The following is a 27,560-nucleotide window of genomic DNA, read 5'->3' on the forward strand; positions in this document are numbered from 1 at the left end:
TTAAAGCACTGGACTAGGAAGCTTTATGGATTCTAAAATGTAGCTAAGCTCAGACTCTGAGAGATAATTTACCTGCTAGGATTCCTTAGCCAGCTGACTATCCATTTGTTCTGCTTTTTCTTTTGATTCCTGTAATCTCTACTTGTTATAACTTTTTTCTTTAGCAGTGATAGCTAGGTACCTTGTTTACCACTTGATCCAATTCTCTGGCTTCCCTGAATTTATGTATGGCTTCCCACAGTTGAACTATGAACTCAACAGACTGTTGACTGTTAGGAAGCCTGAATAGAGAACTCTTTCCAATTACAATCTCAATTTAGTATCCTTTTGTGAAAAGGGTTTTTAATTGCTGGTTATAGCATAGGCACATTGTTGCCCATACCTACCTCTTAAGTTTCTGTAATCCTTAATAACTTTGCACATGTTTGCATGAGTGTGTGAGTGGATATGTGGATTTTTAAATATTTGGACCTATTGATAATTGGATTTATGAGGTAATGTGTCCAAATTGAAAGAGCTTGGGAGAAACTCTTTGATACCAAGTAGCAGATTGCTTTTTTATGTTTACTTTGTTTAGAATAGTTGGGAGGTCAGCAAACATTTTCTGTTAAGGATCAGATAATAAATAGTAATATTTGGAGCTTTACTGGCCCATATGACCTCTGTCACAGTGACTCAACTCTTGACATCATACTGCAAATGCAACCACAGGCAATAATTGGCAGTGCTCCAAAATGACTTTATTAATAAAAACAAGCAGTGGTCAGATTTGGCTTGCAGGCCATAGTTTGCCAACTTTTGGCACGATGAATGACATATACTTTGAAATTTCTTAATAAAAGGTACATTATTTCTGTGACTAACTTACATAGTAGTTTATGATAACACTGGATATAAGTTTGCTGTAATAATAACAATATGAAAACATTTCTCATTAAGTCTTGCCAAGCTGAGGACACAAGGATTAATGGTCAGGACCAGCAGGGAGAGAGTCCCTATGAATACTCCAAGATCTTAGTCGAGAGAAGCAGAGCTGCACTTTGAAAGCAGATAAACTAAAGGGAGGTAGAAGCTTTCTCAAACTGAAATCTTGATTATTCCCAGTTCTTGATCAGGTTGTGGTTCTTACTCCTCAGTTTAAATACCTAGGAGAGGAAAAGATGAAAAGACTCTGAAAGAAGATGTCACATGTAGCCTTTATAATGTTATATACAATGTCTTTCATTCTATACAACATTAATAAGCGCATCAAAAATCAGAATCGCGTGACTAAATATGAAGAAATAAACCCCAGAGAATGTAAACATACCTGCAAATGATACCTATATTGGAGTTAACTAGCAGTGACTTTAAAATAATGCTTAATATGTTCAAGAAAGTAGAAAAAAGATTGAAAAGTTCACTAGCAAACTGTAATTTATAAAAAGGAACTAAGTAGAAATTCTAAACTGAAAAATATACTAATTGAACTTAAAGTAATGAATCTTTTTTTTTTTTTTTTTTTTTTTTGAGACAGAGCCTCACTTTGTTGCCCTGGCTAGAGTGAGTGCCATGGCATCAGCCTAGCTCACAGCAACCTCAAACTCCTGGGCTCAAGAGATCCTCCTGCCTCAGCCTCCCAAGTAGCTGGGACTACAGGCATCCACAACCATGCCCAGCTAACTTTTTGTATATATATTTTTAGTTGGTCAATTAATTTCTTTCTATTTTTAGTAGAGATGGGGTCTCGCTCAGGCTGGTTTCGAACTCCCGACCTCGAGCAATCTGCCTGCCTCGGCCTCCCGGAGTGCTAGGATTACAGGCGTGAGCCACTGCGCCCAGCCTGAATCTATTTTTAATTGACACATAATTGTACATAATTATGGGCTACAGTATATTATTTTGATACTTGTGTATAATGTGTAGTGATTAAAATCATAGTAATTAGTAAATCCATCACCTCAAACATTTATCATTTCTTTTTGTTGGGAACATTCAAAATCCTCTCTTCTATTTGAAAATATACGATAAATTGTTAATTATATTAATAGTTACAGTGCTATAAAACACTAGATTTACTTCTCCTGTCTAGTTATATTAAATAATTTTGTATTTGTTCACCAACTTCATCTGATCCCCTCCTACCTGCTATTCTTCCCATTCTCTAGTAACCAATATTCTACTCTTTAATTCTGTAAGATCAACCTCTTTTCTTTTAGCTTCCACATATGAGTGAAAATGTGGTATTCATCTTTCTGTGCCTGGCTTATTTCACATAACATTATGTTCTCCAGGCTCATCCATGTTGCCATGAATGACAGGATTTTGGTATTTTTCATGGCCGAGTAGTTTTCCATTGTATATATATATATATACACCACATTTTCTTGATCCATTCACTCATTGATGGGCAAATAGGTTAATTTACCATCTTGGCTATTGTGAATAATGATATAATAAACATGGGAGTCTTCCACATACTGATTTCCTTTTTTTTGGATATATACCTACTAAGGGGATTGCTGAATCATACAATAGCCACATTTTTAGTTTTTTTGGTAACTGTCATATTGTTCTTTCCATAATGGCTGTATTAATTTACATTCTCACTAACAGTGAAAAAGTTGCCCTTTATCCATGTCCTCACCAGCACTTATTATTTTTTGTCTTTTTGATAATTGCCATTCTAACTGGGATGATATGACATCTCATCATGGGTTAGATTTGTATTTCCCTGGTAATTAGTGATGTTGAGCATTTTTTCATATACTTCATGGCCATTTGTATGCCTTCATTTGAGAAATGTCTATTCAGATCACTTACCCATTTTATTTGAATTATTTGTCTTTTTGCTGTTGAATTGCATTTCTCATATATTCTGTATCTTAATCCCTTCTCAGATGAATAGTTCACAAATATGTTCTTCCATTCTGCAGGTTGTCTCTTTGTTAATTATTTCCTTTGCTGTGTAGAAGCTTTTTAGTTTGATATAATCCCATTTGTCTGTTTGCTTTTGTTGCCTGTGCTTTTGAGTTCTTATTCATAAATTCTTTGCCTACACCAGTGTCCCGAAACATTTCCCCTATGTTTTCTTCAAGTGGTTTTCATGGTTTTGGGTCTTTAATCCATCGTGAGTTGATTTTTGAAAATGGTGATATATAGGGGTTTAGTTTCATTCTTCTGCATATGGATATCCAGTTTTCCCAGCACCATGTATTCAGGAGACTGTTCTTTCCCCAGTAAGTGTTCTTGGCACCTTTGTCAAAAATCAGTTGGCTGTTATATGTGGATTTATTAATATTTCTGGATTCTCTATTATGTTCCATTAGTCTATGTGACCAATACCATGCTGTTGTGGTTACTGTAGCTTTGTACTATATTTTGAATTCAGGTAGTGTTATGCCTCCAGCTTAGTTATTTTTGCTCAGGATTGCATTGGCTATTTGGAGTCTTTCGTGGTTCCATATGAATTTTAGGATTGGTTTTTCTATTTGTGAATGTCATTGATATTTTATATGTTATTGGCATTTTGATACAGATTGTCTTTAATCTGTAGATCAGTTTGGGTAGTGTGGTCTTGTTAACAATATTCTTCTATTTCATGAACATGAGATATCTCTATTTTTTTGTGTCCTCCTTAATTTCATTCCTCAGTGTTTTATAATTTTCTTTGTAGAAATCTTTCATCTTCACTGTTAAATTTATTTCTAAGTATTTTGGAGTTTTTTTGTGGCTAATGTAATTGAGATTGCTTTCTTTATTTTTCAGCTAGTTAGTTGTTGGTATATGGAAACACTATTGATTTTCGTATGTTCATTTTGTATCCTGCAACTTTATTGAATTTACCAGTTCTAAGAGTTTTTTGGTAGAGTCTCTGGGCTTTTTGTTAATATATAAAAGCATGTCATCTGCAACAAGGACAATTTACCCTCCTTCTTTTTAATGTATAAGCCCTTTATTTCTTTCTATTACCTAATTGCTCTGGCTAGTACTTTCAGTACTATATTGAATAAGAAAGGTGAGAGTGGGTATCCTTGTCTTGTTCCAGTTCTTAGAGGAAAGGCTTTCAGGTTTTTCCTGTTTAGTATGATGTTAGCTGTGGGTTGGTCATATGTGCCTTTTAATGTGTTGAGGTGTTTCCTTCTCTACCTCTTTTGTTGAGAGCTTTTATCATGAAGGGATATTGAATTTCATCAAATACTTTTTCTGCATCTATTGATATCATATAGTTTTTGTCCTTCATTATGTTGATGTGATGTAGCACATTTACTGATTTGCATATGTTGGATCTTCCTTGTATCCCTGGGATAAATATCACTTGATTATGGTGTATATTCTTTTTGATGTTCTGTGGAATTTGTTTTGCTGATATTTTGTTGAGGATTTTTGCATCTATATTTATCAGGAATATTGGCCTGTAGTTTTTATATTGTGTCCTTGCCTGGTATTTGCATCAGGGTCATGGTAGCCTTGTAGAATGAGTTTGGAGAATTCCCTCCCCTTCAGTGTTTTGGAACAATTTCAGAAGAATTGATATTAGTTCTTTTTTTAAAAGTTTGGTAGAATTCAGCAGTGAAGCTGTTCAATCTAGGCTTTTCTTTGCTGGGAGACTTTTTATTACTGATTAAGTCTTAGTACTAATTATTATTGGTCTGTCCTGGCTCTTTATTTCTTCTTGGTTCAGTCTTAGTAGGTCCTATATTTCCAGGAATTTATCTGTCTCCTCTAGGTTTTCCAATTTGTTGGCATATAGGTTTTCATAGTAGACTCTAATGATCCTTTGTATTTCTGTGGTATAAGTTGTAATGTCTGATTACATCTGGTACAACTGGTTTGATTTTGGGGGAGGTCTTTTCTCTTTTTTTTCTTATTTAGTCTAGCTAATGGTTTGCTGAGTTTGTCTTTTGAAAACACTAACTTTTTCTTTTGTTGATCTTTTATATTGTTTTTAATCTCTAGTTTATTTCTGCTCTGATCTTTCTTTCCTTCTAATTTTGGCTTTGGTTTGTTCTTGCTCTTTGAGTTTCTTGGGGTGCATCATTCGGTAATTTATTTGAAATCTTTCTACTTTTTTGATGTAGACATTTATTATTATAAATTTTCCTCTTAATACTTCTTTTTCAATATCCCATCAGTATTGGGATGTTTGTATTTCCATTTTCATTTGTTTCCAGAAATTTTAAATTTTTCTTAAATTCATTGACCCATTGGTTGTTCAGGAGCACATTGTTTAGTTTTCATGTATCTGTACATTTTTTAAAGTTTGTTTTATTACTGATTTCTAGTTTCATTCCACTGTGGTCAGAAGATATTCTTGATATGATTTTGAATTTTTAAAAATTTATTGAGACCAGTTTTGTGGGCTAACGTATGGTCAGTCCTGGAGAGTATTCTGTATGCTGAAGAAGAAAGAATGTGTATTTGGAGCTCTTGGATGAAATATTCTATAAATATATGTTAAGTCCATTTGGTCTATAGTGCAGTTTAATTCTGATATTTCTTTGTTGATTTTTTATCTAGTGTTCTGTCCAGTCTTGAGAGTGGGGTGTTGAATTCTCCCACTGTTAGAGTATTAGACTCTATCTCTCTCTTTAGATCTAGTAATATTTACTTTATATATCTGGGTGCTCCAGTTAGAATTGTTATATCCTCTTGCTGAATTTATTCCTTTATTATCATAGAATAATCTTCTTTGTCTCTTTCTATAGATCTTGACTTCAAGTCTGTTTTATCTGTTACAATAACAGCTACTTCTGCTTGGTTTTAGTTTCTGTTTACATGGAATATGTTTTTTGATGCCTTCACTTTTAGTCTGTGTGTGTGTTGACAGGTGAAACGAGTTTCTTGTAGGCAACATATATGTGAGTACTTTTTAAAATTTATTTTGCTAGTCTAAATCTTTTAATTGGGGAGTTTAATCTGTTTACATTTAAGTTTATTATGGATAGGTGAGGACTTATTCCTGTCATTTTGTTCATTGTTTTCTGGTGTTTTCAATATCTTTTGTTCCTTTCTTCATCTTATTGTTTTTCTTTATGGTTTGATGATTTTCTGTAGTGATATGGTTTCTTTTCTTTCTCTTTGTCATTTGTGTATCTGTTCCATCATTGAGTTTCTTGTTATCACATGTTTTCATGGTAATAGTTATCATTCTTTCACTTTTAGATGTGTAGGACACTCTTAAGCATTCTTGTCAGGCTGGTCTAGTGATGAATTTCTTCAGTTTTACTGAGAAAGATTTTATTTCTTCTTTATTTCTGAAGGATAGTTTTGATGGGTATTCTTGGCTGACAGGTTTTTCCCCCTCAGCACTGTGAATATATTATCCTATTCTCTCTTGGCCTGTAAAGTTTCTGTAGAGAAATATTCTTTTATTCTAATAGTAATGATTCCCTCATATGTGACTTGACCTTTTTCTCTTGATGTTTTTAGAATTCTCTTTTTTGTCTTTGTTTTTGGATCATTTGACTATAATGTGCCTTGGGAAGGGCTTTTTTGGGTTAAACCTATATGGGAACCTATAAGCTTCTTGAATCTAAATGTCCCTATCTCTTCTCAGATGAGAAATTTTGAACTATTATTTTATTAAATAGGTTTTCTACACCTTTTTCCATCTCTTCTCCTTCTGTGGCTCATAATGCAAAAATTGATTACTTAAGAGTGTCCCTTAGGCCTTATTGGCTTTCTTCATTTTTTTTTTCTGTGTTATTTCAAAAGACATGTCTTAGAGTTCATAAATTCTCTTTTCTGATTCATGTATTTGGTTATTGACTCAATTTTATTTTTAATTTCATTCATTGAATTCTTCAGCTCTAAGATTTCTATGTATTTCTTTTTATGATGTCTATTTTTTTGTTGAATTTCTCATTCAGATCATGAATTGTATCTTTTATTTCATCAAAATGTTTATCTGTATTGTATCTCACTGAGTTTCCTTAAGATCATTATTTTGAATTCTTTTAACGGAATTTATATATTTTCTGTTTTGGGAGTGGTCTGTTACTAGAGAATTATTATTTTTGTGGTGTCTTGTTTCCTTGCATTTTCACTTTTCTTGTTTCCCTATGTTGGTATCTGTGCATTTGGCAGAACAGTTGCCTTTTTTAGTTTTATAAATTAGCTTTTGTAGGGAAAAGTTTATTCCTGTAGATGGGTCCTAGGGTGTTGTTTGGGTGGGCTGCATTGGCTTTGTTTCTGGGTGGACACAGTGTTGTCTCCACACAGTTTCTTCAACTGTAATTCATGTTAGTGATCTTTGTAAGTGCTTCAGTGGGTTAGGCTATGGGAGTTTGTGGCGGTGGCATGGCTTTGCTAGGGCAGGCCTCCAAGGCTGGTTCTCTCAGGCTGGGAGCACATGCATGCATCAGTGGTTTGGACAGTTCAGTGACTGGTTTGTTAGGGTCATACCTGCTGGGCTGTTTCTCTAGCTGGGGTGTGCATGTTGATTCAGTTGGTTTAGCTGGTTTGGGGGTGGGTACACTGGACAAGGGTCCACTGGCCTGTCTGTCCAGCCAGGGATGTGAGTGCATGGAGATTCAGTGACTTAGGGTAAGGCTCATTGGGTGCAGGTCCACTAAATTGTTTTTCTGATCAGGGATGCCAGGTGGACTCGCAAGGAGAAGGTTTGACAGACTGTTTTTACAGCCTGATGTGCCGATGTGTGTCATTTCTGCTTGCCTAGTGTTGGCTTCTCCACTGTGTGTGATCATAGTCAAGACAGTTCTTGGGCCTGGGTTCCAAGTAGCTTGAGTTGCAGTGTTGTACCACCTATATGGGCTTGGTGGAATGACAGTGGAGCCCAAGGCTGGAGAAATACAGTGGCTATTGACATTCAGAACAAGGCATACTTTAGCAGTGGCACTGGTTTGAAGATGGTTCCATGCTGTAGCAGCTTGGATCATAGGGGTTTGGGGAGTGCACAACATGTGTTCCTACTCTGGAATAATGCAGTTGCATGATTTCCAGTAAGTTCCTCAAACTGGGCTCAGGGCTTGTGAAGAATGTGTGGTTGGTGGGGGCCTTCTGGTTACCTTTTCCCTGGAAGGAGAAGTCCCTCCTGGCTATGAGCCAATCCCAATGGGGGAGCATGTCAGCAGAGGTTGGGTGCCTTACTCACCTCTCTGTGCTCCCCCCTTGGGCTTTCATACTCCACAGGGATCTTGCCACTCCTTTGCTGTACTCCAGTGCCCTCTGTCAGACACTGCAGTTGAACATGAGTTGTTTATTCATTGATTTGGTCCTTCATTGTTGGTGGGGAGAAGGACCAGACACCTTTAGTCAACCATATTGCCAACCTAATGAATGGGTTTAACAACAGAGGAGACACAGAAGAAGAAAAGATTAGTGAACTGGAAGATAGTTTCATAAAAAGTCTCCAGATTGAAGCATCGAGTGAAGAAAATAAAAAATTTAGGAAAGAGACATGTGATACATAGTTAAGAAGTTTAATATATGGGAGTTCCATAAGGAGAAGAAAGAGAATGGGGCAAAAGCCAAATATATGAAGATACAGTAAACAAGGATTTTTAAAAACTGGTAAAATATGTCAACTATAGATTTAAGAAACTGTGTTCCTATGTAGGATAAATATTAAAGGAAATCATAAATAGGCACATCATTTTAAGACTCTTAAAAACTGTAGATAGAAAGTTTTAAAAGTGGTCAGAGAAAAAAACAACAGCCTGCCTTTAAAGAAGCAGCAGAAGACTTTTGTCTGGCTTTTAATAAGGAAATACTACATACATCAAACATGGAATAGATCAAGAGAGACAATTTCTTTTACTTGTTGTATACAGCCAGTATAACCTTGAAGCTAAACCTTAACATTATAAGAAAAGAATAATGTACACAGTCTGTCTCAGAAATATAGGCACAAAAATTTTAAAATGTCAGTAAACTGAATCCAGTGATACATACAGAACTTAGTGGCATTTAGTACAGGAAAACTTGGATGGGTCAACCTTTGAAAATTAATGAATTATCTAATAAAAAGAAAAATTATGTGATAATTTCTATTGGTATAAAATTCAACAAGTCGGCCGGGCGCTGTGGCTCACGCCTGTAATCCTAGCTCTTGGGAGGCCGAGGCGGGCGGATTGCTCAAGGTCAGGAGTTCAAAACCAGCCTGAGCAAGAGCGAGACCCCGTCTCTACTATAAATAGAAAGAAATTAATTGGCCAACTGATATATATATAAAAAATTAGCCGGGCATGGTGGCGCATGCCTGTAGTCCCAGCTACCCGGGAGGCTGAGGCAGGAGGATCACTCGAGCCCAGGAGTTTGAGGTTGCTGTGAGCTAGGCTGACGCCACGGCACTCACTCTAGCCTGGGCAACAAAGTGAGACTCTGTCTCAAAAAAAAAAAAAAAAAATTCAACAAGTCATAGTAACTAGTAAAAGAAGAGAACTTCTTAAATCTGATTACTGACAAAAACATCCAACAACAAAATGATATTTAATGGTAAATTATTGAAAGCTTTTCCCTTTGAAAGCAAAAAAAAAAAAAAAAAAGGTGCTTGCTGTTGCCATTTCTATTGAAAATTGTCATGAAAATTCTAGTCAAAGCAATAAGGGAAAAAACTATAAAGATTGGAAAGGGAGGAGATAAATACTCATTCACAGTTTACATGTACATAGGTATCCAAAAGAGTATATAGACAAACTCTTAGAATTAATAAGCAATTATAGCAGAATCTCTGGATGTGAGTTCAATATACATAAATATAGTCTATTTCTATATATCAATAACAAATAATAAATGCTATTTATCGAAAGATGCCATAGGTAATGTCATAAAAAAATCATTGGATACCCAGGATTAAGTCTAAAGAAAGTTGTGTAAGATATCTATACTTAAAACTACAAAATATTATTAAAAGAAAATAAAGAAGACCTAAATAAATTGAAGATATGTTATGTTCATGAATGGAAAGACTCAATATTGTAAAGATGTCAGATTTTCCCATTGTGTGTGTAGATAAAATACAATACCAATAATAACTCATTGCACTACATATTTATATTCATATACTTTTCCTCATGTATGTTACAGTTCAACAAAAATTTTACTTGAAAAACATTTCCCAGTAAAATATACTTTTTTTTAAATAAAAATACAGTGTCTCATTCTGTCCCCCAGCTTGGCAGGCTGGAGTGCAGTGGCCTGATCATACCTCACTGCAGCCTCAAACTCCTGGACTCAAATAATCCTCCTGCCTCAGCCTCCCCTAATTAGGACTGCAGGCACATGGTGTATGCCAATAAGCCTGGCTAATTTTTTAAAAAATTTTTTGTAGAGACAGGGTCTCATTATGTTGCCTAGGCTGGTCTCGAATACCTGGCCTCAAACAGTATTCCCACATTAGTCTCTCACAGTGCTGGGATTACAGGTGTGAGCCACTGCACCCAGCCAAAAATATATGCTTTTAAGATGTCTGGATTTCTCCCTATAGAGGTTTTTCACCTCCTTAGTTAAATATATTCCTGGGTATTTTATTTTCTTTGTTGCTATTGTAAAAAGTATGGAATCTTGATTTGTTCTCACCTTAACTGTTGTTGGTGTATAGGAATTCTGCTGATTTGTGGACATTGATTTTGTAACCTGAAACTCTGATGAGTTTATCAATTCCAGTAGTATCTTGGCAGAATCTAGGTATAAGATCATATTATCAGCAAAGAGCAATAGTTCGACCTCTTTTGCCCCCATTCATACAGCCTTGATTTCCTTCTCTTGTCTGGCTAGGATTTCCAGCACTATGTTAAATAGAAGTGGTGATAGAGGGCAACCTTGTCTGGTTCCAGTTCTAAGCAGGAATGTTTTCAATTTCTCTCTGTTCAGTATGATGTTGGGTGTGGGTTTGTCATATATGGCTTTTATCATTTTGAGGTTAAGTCCTGATCAGTAGAATCAACATTGTTAAAATGTCTGTACTACCCAAAGTGATCTACAGATTCAGTATAATAACTACTAAAATACCAACATCATTTTTCTCAGATCTAGAAAAAAATAATTCTATGCTTTGTATGGAACCAGAGAAGACCCCGTATAGCCAAAGCAACCCTAAGCAAAAAGAACATACTGGGAGGAATCAATTTATCAGACTTCAAGCTATACTACGAGGCTATAGTAACCAAAACAGCATGATATTGGTGCAAGAACAGAGACATAGACCAAAGGATCAGGACAGGGAACCTAAATATAAAATCATCCTCATATAGGCATCCAATCTTTGACAAAGTAGACAAAAACATACACTGGAGAAAAGAATCCCTATTTAGTTCATGGTGCTGGGAAAATTGGATAGCCACATGTAGAAGACTGAAACAGGATCTGCATCTCTAACCACTCACAAAAATCAACTCACTATGGATAATGGATTTAAACCTAAGGCATGGAACTTTAAGAATTCTAGAAGAAAATGTTGGAAAAACTCTTATAGACATTGGCCTGGGCAAGACATTTATGAAAAAGACCCCAAAGGAATCATCAAAAATAAGTAAATGGGACCTGATGAAATTAAAAAGCTTCTACATAGCCAAGGAAATAATCATTAGAGTGAATAGACAGCCTACAGAATGGGGAAAATATTTGCATGCTATATATCTGATAAAGGGCTGATAACTAGAATCTATACATAACTCAGTCATATCAGCAAGAAAAAAATTTAACAACTCCTTTAAAAAGTAGGCAAAGACATGAATAGAAACTTTTCAAAAGAAGGTAGACTAATGGCCAAGAAACATAAAAAAATGTTCAACTTCTCTAATCATCAGTGAAATGCAAATCAAAATCACAATGAGATACCACTTAACTCTAGTGAGAATGGCTCTTATCAAAAAGTCCCAAAATTACAGATGCTGGTGTGGATGCAGAGAGATAGAAACACTTACACACTACTGGTAGGATTGCAAACTAGTACAACCTCTATGAAAAGTAGTATGGGGATACCTCAAAGAACTAAAAGTGGAACTACCATGTGATCCAGGAATCTCACTGTTGGGTATTTATCCAAAGGAAAAAAAGACATTAAATTAGAACTCACCATTAAATTGGAACTAATCAATTAACACTTATTTGCACATATAGAAATAACGTTCATCGGAAATCAAGCAGGTGGGAGGGAGAGGAGGGGATACGTAAATTCACACCTAACATGTACAGTGCACAATATCTAAGGGATGACCACACCTATAAATTTAACCTCAGACGGTACAAGCAGAATTCAGGTAAACAAACGTTTGTACCCCAGTAATAAAATTAAAAAAAAAAGATATCTGGAGTCTTGTAAAGTTTTTCATAGAATGAAGTAAGTTTTCTTAGACACTTAATATTTTAGGGAAAAATGGGGACATTTAGCTGTTATCTAATTTAATCATGAATATTGCTTCTGTTTTGTTACGTTGCTTGGTTATATAGACCAGATTAGATAGTAGGTTGAGAAGCCCTTAGTATGAAATCAGTTTAAGGTTTATATTGAAATGTCTAAGTTTTTCCTCTCTTAGTTAAATGAAGTAAGTGAAGAAAACAGGAAGATGGAGATTCAGGCTAAAAGAGTTCAAGCTCGTTTAGATAATTTACAGGTAAGTTACCTGCTCTTCCCGAAATACAAGTGAATTTTAAAATGATTGCATTTGGATTTACTCACTTTTGATACAATTGGTCTTTAATTCATGGATATGTACTGTTGCAGAGGAAGTATGAATTTATGACAATACAGAGATTGAAAGGAAATTCCCATGCTGCTCAGGAAGTAAAAAATTTAAAACAAGAAAAAGTACCAGTTTCAAAAAGTTCCAAGGTATGATATGATTGGAATTTCTCCAGTGGAAAGCCAAGAAAATTTCTTTTGTTCTCTATTCTTTTTTTTCTGTCATTTAGCAAACGTTCTTTTTGGCATGAAAGGATTCACCATAAATTCTTTTACTGGGAAATATTTTTAGAATATTTAAGGGGTACTTTTATTTGCAAAAACAAAACTGTCAGCAGTGTTCAATTACACTAACACTGACAAATCTCAACAACGTAAGGATAGCAACAGCTTTATTGATTGGTATATTTTGAAACTCCACAAATATTTGATGTTATTTTTCTGAATTCTGCAACCCATCCCTGAATGGACTCTATGTATTTTTTTTCTCCCTGATAATTTTCCTAACTTGAGGTATAAATTAATACAGTAACATGATAAATCCTTATGTGTAAAGTTTGATCAGTTGACAAATGCTTATGCTCAGGTAACCTACAACCAGATATAGAGCATTTCCATTACCATAGAAAGTTTCCTTGTCCCCTTCCTGGTCATTCTTTCCTCCAGAAGGAACTGTTGATCTGATTTCTGCCACCATAAATTAGTTTTGCCTATTTTATAACTTTCGTCAATGGAATTATATAGTTTATAATCATTTGTGTAAGATATCTTTTTCCCAACGTAATGCTGGATGTTTTAGTAGTTTGTATTACTCAGTAGCATTCCATTGTATGAATATATCACACTTTGTTTATTCCTTCTTCTGTTGGCATACTTCTGGACTGTTTCTAGTTTTTGTCTGTTATGTATAAAGTTGCTACAAATATTTATATACAGGGTCTTTGTGGATATACATTTTCATTTCTCTTAGATATATACCAGAACTGCAATTTCTGGGTCGTAAGGTAGATAGATGTGTGTTTTGAGAAACTGCCAGTTTTTAAAAGTGTACTATTTTGTACTCCTGCTAACAGTGTATAAAAGTTCTGGTTGCTCTACAACCTTGTCAGCATTTGGTGTTTTCAGTCTTTGTCATTTTGACCCTTCTAATGGGTATGCAGTGTTATCTTATTGTGGGCTTTAATCATTTTGATACATTTTCTCGTTCTTTATATAAAGTAAATTGGAAAAGGTGGAGATTTTATACCCAGATACTGATGATTTATTTTCAATCATCTGATTCTGTTTTTGTGGATTGCTATCTTCTTAATATTGTCTCTTTTTAATTTGCTTTTTCATTTCTCTGTCTTTTCAGGTTTTTTAAAAACCAGTTAAATATAGCATAGTTCCCTACTTAAAGGAAGCTTGTGTTTTGAAGAAATACTAAAATCAGTCTAATTTAATCTATAAATTAGATTATTTGAGGCATCTTTTTCTTCTTATACTTTTGCCTTTCATTTTCGTAGGATCTGAGAAAATAGAATTTCCAGGAAAAAAAATTCATATTATGTTCATATAATGTTATACTGTAAAAGCAAAAAAATGACAACTTTTGCTGTTGGAAAATATGATGTTCCATAGTGGAAATTCTTTAGCTTTGGAAATCTTTAAATATTTTAGAATCTTTTCATTATAGTGGTTCATGCTCTTGAGTTAAGGCTAATTTTACTTTTGGATAAAAAACTTGTTGTTTTTTTTAGAGACAGGGTCTTGCTTAGTGACCAGGCTGGAGTGTAGTGGCCTGATCATAGCATTATAACCTCAAATTCTTGGGCTCAAGTGATCCTCCTGAGTTGCTGGGACTGCAAGCATGTACTGCTACGCTAATATTTTTTACCATTTGTAGAGATGAGGTCTTACTATGTTGCCCAGGCTGGTCTTGAACTCTTGGCCTTCAGCATTTCTCCTGCCTCAGCCTCCCAAAGTTCTGGGGTTATAGATGTGAACTACCGTGCCTGGCCTTTGGATAAAGAACTTTTATGAAAAGTTTTAATTTTAGTAATAAGATGCAGTTCTTACCATTTCCTTATTATGATAGGTTTTCCTGCCTTTTCTCGGCATTTAGCATGTTTTTAATATTAATTAGGGATGTTTGACTTGGAATTTCTTTTGTTTGTTTGGAGAAGCTCTGTCCTTATGCATATATTTTAAGGAAGCACTTTAGGTAAATTTTTCTATAATCATTTACCAAATTTAAGGCTTGCCTTTGAAGTTTCATCAAGTTGTGAACTAGAATAAATGATTTAATTTTTAATGTATAGGTACCACTTAATGGACAAGCTTATGAACTTTTAACTGTCTTCATGGATTGGATTTCGGATCATCATCTTAGCAAAGTGAAACATGAAGAATCTGGAACGGATAGTGAAAAGCCTCTACTCACATCTGCTTCTCAGAGAAATGATATTCAAGAAAAATGTGTAAAGGTTTGTTTTTTTAATTTGAAATACATGACTCAGAAGATATGAAAATTATAAAAAGGAAAAGCCTGTGGTATATTTTACAAGTGAAAAATTATTTGAAAGTATTTAAAAAATTTTTTTTTTAATTTCAGCACATTATGGGGGTACAAATGTTAAAGTTATGTATATTGCCCATGCCCCCTTCCCCTTGGGTCATTGAAAGTATTTTTGACAGAAAATTGATCATACACATAACTCAGTTTTGAAAAGATTCATTTCAGACTTAATTAAAATTAATTTATACTTTTATTTTTCTTAATGTGATGGGAATTTTTAAAGTACTACTTTTTAAAAATGGAGACCAAACATTTAAAATATATGGTTGTCCTTCAGTATCTGTGTGGGATTGGTTCTAGGACTTCCCATGGCTATTAAAATCCTTCAAATCTCTGATACCAAATGGAATAGTGTTTGCCTATAACCTATTCACATACTCCTGTATACTTGAAATCATCTCTAGATTACTTATAATACCTAATACTATGTAATTGCTATGTAAATAGTTATAATACTCTATTGTTTAGAATAATGACAAGGAACAAAATTCTGTACATATTCAGTACAGAACCAATTTTTTAAAAAAATATTCTCTCTCTGTCTGTGGTTGATTGAATCCATAGGTATGGATCCCTTGGATATGGAGGACTGATTATACTCCAGAATGCTGAAATAATTGTATATTAGATTAAACAAATAATCAGTGAGGTGAACAATTTATCCTGCACATGCTTTTAGGATTCAAAACCCACTAGAATAATTTTTCATTTGTCTTCTTGCATTAAGGGGCAAAAAGTCTGTTTTCAGGGAACTAATCATTAACAACAAGAAATGAATGGTTAAATTACAGACATTAATTTGAATATTGTCACTCATTATTTCTAATTAGTATAAAAGGTCTTTAGAGATTGACAGTTATATTCCATAAGAAATACATGAAACTTTGAACAGTAGACATCTAAAGTTTTTGTTTGTCTGTTTTAACATATTTTCAGGATTTTAACTTCATGATTATTAAATACAGGCTAGGGTTTTGTTTTGGTAAATTATTTTTAGTTTTCATCCTTATCTGCAAAGTTTCTTGTAAATGTCTTTTGTGTTAGGGAGAATAATGGCCCCAAAGATATTCACACCTTAATCCCTGGAACCTGTCAATATGTTATGTTACATGGTGTCTTAGTCTGTTTTCTGTTGCTTATAACAGAATGGCTGAAACTGGGTAATTTATAAGGAAAAGGAATTTATTTCTTATGGTTATAGAGGCTAAGTCCAAAGTTTGAGAGCCCACTTTTGGTGAGGGCCTTCTTATTGGTTGGAACTCTCTGTAGAGTCCAAAGGCAGCACAGAGTATCACGTGGTAAGAAGGTTGAATGTGCTAGCTCGGGTTCTCTTCCCCTTCGAATGCTACGAATCCCATTCTTATGATAATCTATTAATCCATAAATGGATTAATCCATTAATGAAGTCTTAGCCCTCAAGACCCAATCATCGTATAAAGGCCCCACCTGTCACTACTACCACATTGGGGATTACGTTGCAAGATGAGTTTTGTAGGCAACAAACATTCCAACCATAGCATGTGGCAAAAAGGAATTAAAGCTGCTAATCAGCTAACCTTAAAATAGATTATTTAGGTGGCCCTAGTAATCATGTAAGCTCTTTAAGCCAGAAGAAGTCAGAAGAGTAGGTCTGAGATTCAGCCCATTGTTGCTGACTTTGAAGATGGACAAAGAAGGCCAGGAGTCATGGAATTTTGGTGCTTCTAGAAGCTGGGAATTGCCTTCAGTTGACAGATAGCATGGAAATAGAGATCTCAGTCCTATAACCACATTAAACTGAATTCTGCCAGCAACTTGAATGAACAAGGAAATGGATCTTCCCCTAGTCTCTAGAAAGGAACATAGCTCTGTAGACACCTTAATTTTGGCTGGCTGAGGCCCATCTCGGACTTGTGACCCACAAAACTGCAAAGTAATAAATTCGTGTTATTTAAATATTAAGTTTATGTTAGTTTGTTATGGCAGCAGTAGGAAACAGATACACCTTTGTTTAGAATTCTGTCTTTTTTGGTACATACATCAACTATTCTCCTGTCCAAATCTAGCTTTACCCTAGAAGCTTCTAAATAGGAGGGCCTATAGTATTAATATTAAAGTTATGGAGAGAAATTCCATTTGTTGGAACTAAATGAAGAAGGACAGTTCTAAGACATTAAGGCTAACAATTGACAATTTTAAAGAGGAGAATATAAATCATATAAGACTCTGCTTTTATATCAGCCTAATGGCATAAGAGAAGAATATTTAGCACATGTATGGCTCAGGATTCATTTTGTCATCTTTATATAAAGATAGTCATCTACTGGCTTATTTGGGATACACAATTTTTGCTGAGCAAAAATTGCTTTTAAATTAAATTGCCTTTTAATTAAAATATTATTTTCAATTTATGGCTACTAACATATTATGATAATAAAGGTAGACCAAATGTAAAGCTTATGAATAGTCTTTTTAATAGGAAAAGAGAAGGGTAAATAGTACCACATTAACGAATAAGTTAGTTGAATACTTGTGGCCAACACAAGCAAGTATTCACATCTCTTTAGGGAGATGTACAATTTGTAATTTTAAAATAGTGTAACTTTTTTTTTAACTTTTTGGCATATGAGTAAGAGCATTATTCTGTTAAATTACCTTGGCTAGCATTATATTTATTCTAAGAATACTAGTGTAACTCAATATATTTGCAAAATAATCTTTTACAAAATTATCTTTGAAAGCTTCTGACATATTTTGTTTTTTTATTACTGCCATAACCCATTATCATCTGAGGATGAGGTTAATATTTAAAAACACAAAAAGCCATTGTACTAATAAATCTAGTACATAGGGTATACCTTACAAGACTGATTTTCTTTTGTGATTCAAAAGCATATAGGTGGAATATTGTCAAAGAAATTGAGGAAAGAATAATTCAGTACAACTTGATGTGGAATCTACTAAGATGTTATAACTAATGATTATAAAAATATGGCTATAGGACTAATATTACCAATATTTGGACTAGGAAGCACCAGTCTAATGAAACTAATGAATTAGAAAAATGTATTTAAGAAGTGGGTGTGGTAGTACGTGCCTATAGACCCAGCTACTCAGGAGACTAAGGTGGGAGAATCAGTTGAGCCCAGGAGTTTAAGTACAGCTTGGGAAACATAGTAAGACTCTGTCTCTAATAAATAAATAAATCAATAATGTCATGGCCCAATTGCAGGACAGGAGATGAACACATAAAGACATAGACATAAAATGTAGACAAAAAAGAATTGGTTGCAGTCTCAGAAAAAAAAAAAAAGCACACAGATACAAAGACAGTTCAAGACTGCAGCGCTTAAAGCACCAGTCGTTTTATTTTTATACTGTTTAATTGGGCAAGTGTCCTGCAGCTATTTTCTCATGCCAGCTATTTTCCCAGCTACTTTCTGGTACGTGACTTCCCATGGCCAACAGCACCTGTTCCTCTAGACATAGCACAAAAGATGCCCTTCAACGTTTGATACCGTTTGCGGATAACAAGACACCTGGCTTGGTTGCATAGCACAAGAGAAGATGTTTACATTCTCTCTTCTACCATCTGGTACCGCGTGTGGATAACAGACAACCTTGGCTTGCGTGCGAAACCACAGGTCCTTGCCTGTCTGCAACGTCTGGTCCCGCGTGCAGGATAACAGACAACCTTGGCTCGCATGCGAAACCACAGGTCCTTGGCCATTTGCCCGAAGGAACAGTTCTCTCTGCTGGTCAACAAGTCACATCCTGCTAATTGTGGGAACAAGCAATGTGCTCCCATTCTGCTGACTTTGAGTCTCGGCCAATCTGACCCAGGGATGTCTCCTTCAAATAAGGATTTAAATCAACAACCTAAGAGCTGTTTCTTTGAAAAAAATCAACAAAATGGATAAACCACTAGCTAAGGAGAAAAAAGAGAGAAGACTGAAATAACTCAAATTGAAAAAGAAAGTAGTGATGTTACAACCAGTGCCACAGAAATGTAAAGGATTATAAGACAACACTATGAACAATTGTATGCCAACAAAAATTGGATAACGTGGCAGAAATGGATAAATTTCTGTAAAAACATAACCTTCTAAGGCTGAATCATGAAAAAATTGAAAATCTGAACAGACTATTAATTGGTAAGGAGATTGAATCAACAAACCTCCTAACCATGAAAGCCAAGGACCAGATACTTCACTGCAAGAATTCAATGAAATATTTAATGAAGAAGTAATGCCAATCCTTATACTCCTCCCAAAAAGGGAAGAGGAGGCAAACTTTTAAACTCATTCTCTGGCCAACATTACCCTGATACCAAAGCCACACAAAGACACTATAGAAAAACTACAGACCAATAACTCAGTAAATATTGATGCAAAAATCTTCAACAAAATACTAGCAAACTGAATGCAACAATACAGTCATGTGTCAGTTAATGATGGTGTTACAGTCTGAGAAATGTGTCTTTAGGCAATTTTGTTGTGCAAACATCATTAGAGTATACTTACCCAAACCTAGATGGTATAGCCTACTACATACCTAGGCTATATGGTATAGCCTATTGCTCCTAGGCTACAAACCTGTACAGCATGTTAATTGTACTGAATACTGTAGGCAATTATAAAAAAAAATGGTAGGTATTTACTTACTAAACATAATCTAAACATAGAAAACATATAGTCAAAATACAGGGTAAAAAATAAAAAATGGTATACCTGTAGAGGGCATGTGCCATGAGTGGAGCTTACAGTACTGGAAATTGCTCTGGGTGAGTCACTGTGTGGTGAGTAGATGGGAGGGCCTAGGACATTACTGTACCTTACTGGAAACTTTATGAACACTGTACATTTAGACTATACTGAATTTATAAAAAGAATTTTCTTTTTTCAGTCATAAATTAACCTTAGCTTACTGTAACCTTTTTACTTTATAATCTTTTTACTTTTTAAAAAACTTTTGGATTCTTTTGTTTAAAACAAACATTGTCCAGCTGTACAAAAATATTTTCCTTCTGTATTTTTTCTATTGTAAAATTTATTTTTTAATTTTTACTTTTTTTTTGTTAAAAACTAAGACATAAGCACACACATGTATCAGCATCATCAACATCACTTTCTTCCACCACATCTTGCCCTGCTGGAACGTCTTCAGGGGCAATAATATGCATGGAGCTGTCATCTATGATAACAGTGCTTCTTTCTGAAGTATCTGCTGAAGGACCTGCCTAAGGATGTTTTATAGTTAACATTTCTTAAAAAAAAAATAAGTGGAAATAGTATGTTCTAAAGTAACAGTAGAGAGTATTATATAGAAAATATAGTAACTAGTAACATAGTCATTTATTATCATTATCAACTTTTTTGTACCATATATAATTGTATGTGCTCCTTGCATGTGACTGGCGGTACAGTGTGTTTGTTTACACCAGCATCACCACAAACATGTGAGTAATGCATTGTGTTATGACATTATAATGGATACAACAGTAGGTGATGGGAATTATTCAGCTCCATTATAATCTTATGGGACCATATATGTAGTCTGTCATTGACTGAAACATCATTATATGGGCCATGACTACATAAGATTAAAAATTGGTAAAGAATGAAATTGACTTGTTTCACAGGGAAATCTTGTAAATGGGACTAAACTTATATTTGCAAGATATAGTACACAGAATGACCTATAAAGTATTCCTGCCAGAAAATAAGTTATATAACAATACAAGGAAGCATGCAAAAAAATTAGGAATATGAGATGTTCAACTGACCTAAACTCTTCAACAAGTTAATAGCATAAATAATAGGAAGGAGGGTAGGAGGTAAAAGGGTTTAAGTGTTCAAAACTTAAAGAGACGTAGGAAACACAAAGACCAAGAGCACTGTGTAGGCCTGGTTATATTCTATTTTTGTGGTGGTGGTAGTTCATGTTTTGGTAACACCTTTATTGAGATATAATTCACATGCCATACAATCGAGCATATAAATCATACAGTTTGATGGTTTTTAGTATATTCAGAAAGTTTTGCAGCCATCACCACAATCAGTTTTAGAACATTTCAACACCCCGTTCCAAAAATTCCATTAGCAGTCACCCTGACACTTTCCCTCAACTCCCTCAGCCCTATCTACTTTTTGTCTCTATATGTTTACCTGTTCTGGACTTTTCATGTAAATGGAATCATTCAGTACGTAGTCTTTTGTGACTGGCTTCCTTATGTTGTTTTCAGAATTCACTCATGTGATAACATGTAGTATGTATCAATACTTTATTACTTTTTATTACCAAATAATATTCTACTGTATAGATATAACATTTCATTTATGCATTTATCAGTTGATGGACATTTGAATTGTTTCCACTTGTTGGCTATTATGAATCATGTTGCTGTGAACATTCATGTACAAATTTTTATGTGCACAAATGCCTAGTTTTTCTTGACTACATTCCTAGGAGTGGAATTGCTGAGTCACAGGGTAACTATATTTAATCTTATGAGGAACCACCAGTCTTTTTTTCAAAGTGGCTGCATAGTTTGATAATCCTGCCAACAGTGTGTAAAAGTTTCAGTTTCTTCACATCTTGATCAAAACTTAATGTGGCTTTTTGATTTTAGCCATCCTAGTGCGTATGCAGTGGTATATAACTATGGTTTTGATTTTTATTTCTCTGATGACCAATGATGTTGAGCATAATTTCATGTGCTTACTGGCCTTTTATAGATAGGTAAGTGTATATTTAAATCCATTGAGCATTTTTAATTGGAGTTTCATTATTCTAAGTTGTAAGAGGTTTTTTAAAAAATATATATATATTCAAGATGGAAAGTCCCTTATCTGATATGTGATTTGAAAATATTTTCTCTAGTCAGTGGTTGTCTTCCAACTTTCCTGATGGTATCCTTTGAAGTACAGAAGTTTTTGATTTTTATAAAGTTCAGTTTGTTTTTTTCTTTGCTTGTGCATTTTGTGTCATATTTAAGAAAACATTGCCAAATGCAAAGTCACAAAGATTTACCTGTTTTTTTCTTCCAAGAGTTTAATACTTTTATATGTTAATGCCTTTGATGCATTTCAGTTGGATTTTCTATATTGCATGGGGCAGAAGTTTAACTTCATTGTTTGCCTGTGGGTACCCAGTTGTCCTGGCATGGTTAGTTGAAAATTTATTACTACTGAATTGTTTTGGTACCATGTTGAAAATAAATTCCCTGTAAATATGAAGGTCCATTTCTAGGTTCTCACTTCTGTTCCATTGTTCTGTACATCTGTTTGAATCACATTCTATTTGTTACTGTAGCTTTGTAATAAATTTCAAAATCAGGAAGTGTGAGTCCTCTAACTTTGTCCTTCTTTTCCAAATGTTTTGGATATTTTGGATCAATGGCATTTCCATGTGAATTTCAGGAATAACCTATCAAGGTTGATCTATACTGTACTCCTTACACAAAAATATATTGTACATGAATTAAATATTTGAATATTAACCATGCAACTGTGGAAAGCCTAAAAACATATAAAGTTAAATATTTACCATAATGTTAGGGCAAGGAAGACTTTTTTTTTAAGGTTGACACAAATCGTAGAAGTAATAGAAGGAAGAATATAGATTTTTTTTTTTTTTTTGAGACAGAGTCAGAGTGAGTGCCATGGCATCAGCCTAGCTCACAGCAACCTCAAACTCCTGGGCTCAAGCAATCCTACTGCCTCAGCCTCCCGAGTAGCTGGGACTACAGGCATGCGCCACCATGCCTGGCTAATTTTTTCTCTATATATTAGTTGGCCAATTAATTTCTTTCTATTTATAGTATAGATGGGGTCTTGTTCTTGCTCAGGCTGGTTTCGATCTCCTGACCTTGAGCAATCCGCCCACCTTGGCCTCCCAGAGTGCTAGGATTACAGGTGTGAGCCACCGCTCCTGGCCGAAGAATATAGAGTTAACTACATAAAATCCTAAACTTTTATATGTCAAAGAATATTACTTATCCTAAAATTCATGTGGAATATGAAGGCACAATGAATAGCCAAAATAACCATTAAAATAGAACAAAACTGGGGGTCTCATACTTTTTCATTTTGAAACTAACTGCAAATCTACAGTAATCAAAGTAGTGTGGTGCTGACATAAGACATATGGACCAAGGGAATAGAATAGAGAAGTTAAATATCAGCCTTTACATACATGGTCAAATGACTTTTGACAGGGGCACCAGGACTACTCACTGGCGAAAGGACAGTCATTTCAACAAATGGTGTTCAACTACTGGATATCCACATGCAACACCATGAAGTAGGACCCTTATCTTACCTACAAAAATTAACTCAAAATAGATTAAAGACCTAAATGTAAGAGCTAAAACCATAAAACTCTTGGAAGAAAACATGAAGGAAAAGCTTCATGTTACTGGATTTGGCAATGATTTCATGCTTAAGATGTCAAAAGCACAGGCAACAAAAAAAATATATAAATTGAACTCCATCAAATTACAAAACTTTTGTGCATCAAGAGAGTGGCATGGCAATCTATAGAATGGGAGAAAATATTTCCACATCATGTATCTGACAAGCAATCAATATCCAGAATACATCAAGAACTCCTGCAACTCAGCAACAGCAACAACAAAAGCAACCCAATTTAAAAGCAAGCAAAGGACTTAGACAGACATTTCTCAAGAGGTACAAATGGCCCATAAGCACATTTAAAAGATGTTTAACATCACTAATCACTAAGGAAATATAATTCAAAACCACAGTAAGATAACCCTTCACACTGACTATGATGTCTGTTTAAAACAACAAAAGGCAAAAAAAAAAAAAAATGAGTGTTGGTGAGGATGTCAGAAATTGGAATACTTCTTGATTGGTGGTAGGAATGTAAAATGGTGCAGCTACTACAGTGGTGGTTCCTCAAAAAATTAAATGTAGAATTACCATATGATCCAGAAATTTTATTTCTGGGTAAAGAATTGAAAACCGGGACTCAAATATTTAAGCAACAAATTCAAAGCAGGATTACGCATAATAGCAAAAAGGTGGAAACAGCCTAAATATTCCTCAGTGGATGAATAGATAAACAAGATGTGGGATATACATACAAAGGAATATTATTCAGCTTAAACAACATGATTGAACCCTGACAACATTATAAACGAAATAAGCCAGACACCAAAGGACAAGTATTACATGATTCCACTTATATGTGCTACCTAGAATAGTCATATTTATAGAGACAGAAAGTAGAATGAAGGTTACCAGAGGTTGGGGGAGGGAAGGAATGGAGAATTAGTATTTAATGTGTACAGAGTTTCTCTTTGGGATGATGAAAAAGTTCTGAAGATGGATAGTGGTAATGGTTACACAACAGTGTGAATGTACTTAGTGTCACTGAATTGTATAAATTGGTAAATTTTACATTATGCATATTTTACTACAGTAAAAAGTTTCTAGGATAGTAATTACATCACCTAGGATATATTTTTAGCCAGGATTCTGCACTCTAAAAGGGTTACCCTAAACTTTAGTGTGCTCACGTTACCAAAGATTAGACTGGTAGTTTGACAGTGAGAAAGCAAAGGGAGCTTGGGAAGGAAGATAGAAAAAGTTCTTCACTGATTAATACAAAAATTCTGACAGTGTCAAATCATCAAAGTAAGAAGACAAAAGAGAATATCAAATGTGAAGATTACTAGATGACCTTAACATTTTTAAGAACAAATATTTGAAGTGATTTTAGAAAAGGTTCACAATTCCCTGTTCCCACTATCACATGAACAAGGGTCATTTATATGTGTTAGTAGGAAAAAATAATGTGCTAAATCTTTTGAAAAATTCTAAAGGACTTTATGTTTGGTGTAAGAATATAAATACTATAGGAAAAGACTTGGTATTTAGAGCGGTATTATAAAAATATAAATGAATTTTTTCACAAAAAATGAAATGGTTGAAATGGGTGTGAAGAAGCAATATTTGCTATGAAGAAACTGAAAGTAAAATATCTAAGAGAACCTAGGTACTCTAAATAAACTCACTTTCATAGATCAATGGTTCTCAAACTTTGGCACACATCAGAATCACCTTGCAGGGATTGTTAAAACTCAGGTTCTTAAGTCCCGTTCCTGGAATTTCTCATTTATTAATAGTAGGTCTGAATAGGGATGTAGAATTTCTATTTCTAACAAGTTCCCAAATGCTATTTCTGCAGGTCTAGGAACTCCAATTTGAGAATCACTGGTCTAGATAAATTACATCTTAGGATACGAAAGTATAAAGAAAAAATGTAGAAGTGAGTCCTAACAGTTAAGCTTTGAAGGATGAGTAGTATTTGGTATTTGTCAGACACCTGTTAGAAGGATGAGAGCTGCCCTGTCAGTGAGTATGTCTGATAAATAGGGCATGAGGGAGTTATGTTGTGAGGAGTGCAGTGACATAGGAATGGCATGTTCTGTAAAACTCACCATGCTGGTGAGTTTGAAGGGCATACAGATAAGAGGGAGACAGGAGTTGGTTTTAAGCAAGGGATCTGTATTTTACCATGGAGGAACCTTAAATACACTTGCTAAATGGAAGAAGCCAGTCTGAAAAGGCTACATACTATATGATTTCAACTATACTGACCTTTTGGAAAAGGCAAAAAGTGTGGCATAAAAATATCAGCCACCTCCACAGGGGTTCAGGAGGAGGAAGAGAGAAAGAGAGGGATGAAGAGGTTGGGCACAGGAGATGTTTAAAATAGTGAAACTACTTAGTATGACACATGGTGGATACAAGTTATTATACATTTGTCAAAATTCATAGACTAGACAATAAAAAGAGTGAATCCTCATATAAACTATAAGCTTTAGTTAATAATAATAATATATCAATATTGCCTCAACAGTTTTAACAAATGTACCATACTAATAAAGATGTCACTAATAGAGGATACTGGGGGGTAGAGGACAAGAGGGTATAGGGGCACTCTCTTCTACTCAATATGTCCGTAAACCTAAAACTACTCTAAGGTCTGTTAATTTAAAAACAAACAGAAAGTAGAGACAGGACATTTTTTCAAAGAGCTTGACTAGAAATACAAAGTGCAAAGATAATACCAAATTAATCTAGTGAGGTCTGGTTTTTCTTAAGGTATAGGTGTAGAAGTGTTTATAAGTTTATAGTATGTTCCATGAATTTGCCTATTCTAGGTACCTCATATAAGTGGAATCATAGACAGGGATAGCTTTAATTGAGTCTATGCATCACTTGAAAAGGCATTTATCAAATTCTGTTTGATTATTTTCTTGGTATTTCTTTTTGCATGTCATTATATTGGAGATTAATCACTTCCAATTGAGTGTCAGGTAAAGCTCCTCAGTTGTACAGTCAAATGGATCTTGAAATATGGAAATGTTTTTTTACTTGCAATGAGGTTCAAATAATGCTGCTAGAACTTAGAACTGTAGTTTGGAGTGTCTATATTTGCTGCAAAGTTGTGTATGAATGGATATATCATTTCTTTTTGAATTTCTGACAACAAAGTATATAAAGCAGCTTGACAGTATAATTCAAACAATATTAGTTGTTGAAATGGCTACTAAAGTATAAGTTTCATATATAAGCACTGTTTTGCCTTGTAAGTTTAGGTTGAATCCATTAAGAAAAATGATTAAATACGTTTCTAAAGCTAATTTCCAAAAGTATTCAGTGGTTGAGGGCTGTCTTTCTCTTTCAGGAAATATTCATCTTAACCCTGAGCTCAAATTGTAAAAAAAAAAAAAAATTATTACTGCCAAGCCACCATACTGCTGTGTGGTAGGGCAAGTGAGGATATTAATCCTTTATTTCTGATAAAAATTCATGGAACTGATGATGATTAAGTCTACAAAAGCAAATGAATTTCACCACTGACACCAGTGGTACAGTAACATATATGTTCAAATATTTTTCACAAAGTATCTGCTTATAAATACCATGAATAACTCTAGCATAAATACCTTACTTTTCACAAGCTTTGTAAATTTGTCTCAGTCTTTTTTCTTGATCCACCTATATAATTTTTTAAATTGTAAAAAACAACAAAATTTGCCATCTTAACCATTTTTAAGTGTACAGTTCAGTAGTATTATATATTCATGTTGGTCATTCAACAGCTTGCCAGAAAATTTTCATCTTGCAAAACAAACTCTGTATCCATTGTCTTAGTCTGTTTTTTGTGCTTCTATAACATTTGTGACTGGGTAATCTGTAAAGAACAAATTTATTTCTCACAGTTCTGGCAGCTGGGAAGTCCAAGATCAAGGCAGCAGCACGTGATAAAGGCTTTCTTAGTGCATCCTTACATGACAGAAGGCAGAAGGGCAAAAAAAGGAGGAATGCTGTGCACCCACTTGGCAGAACAATAGGAGAAAGT

General features: G+C 34.5%; 1 protein-coding gene across 4 annotated transcripts in view; it reads left to right on the plus strand.

Annotated features, from left to right (window-relative positions):
• The window catches only part of CCDC138 (coiled-coil domain containing 138), a 117,650-nt gene that overhangs the window by 33,793 nt on the left and 56,297 nt on the right, over positions 1 to 27,560 (plus strand). For all 4 annotated transcript variants that reach the window (XM_012737619.2, XM_012737621.2, XM_012737620.2 and 1 more), the window contains 3 exons: positions 12,480 to 12,557; positions 12,668 to 12,775; positions 14,926 to 15,090. In XM_012737619.2, the coding sequence (XP_012593073.1) occupies positions 12,480 to 12,557; positions 12,668 to 12,775; positions 14,926 to 15,090 (351 nt within the window). The remainder of the gene's footprint in view (positions 1 to 12,479; positions 12,558 to 12,667; positions 12,776 to 14,925; positions 15,091 to 27,560) is intronic.

This window comes from Microcebus murinus, chromosome 3, assembly GCF_040939455.1.
Source record: "Microcebus murinus isolate Inina chromosome 3, M.murinus_Inina_mat1.0, whole genome shotgun sequence".
NCBI lineage: Eukaryota > Metazoa > Chordata > Mammalia > Primates > Cheirogaleidae > Microcebus > Microcebus murinus.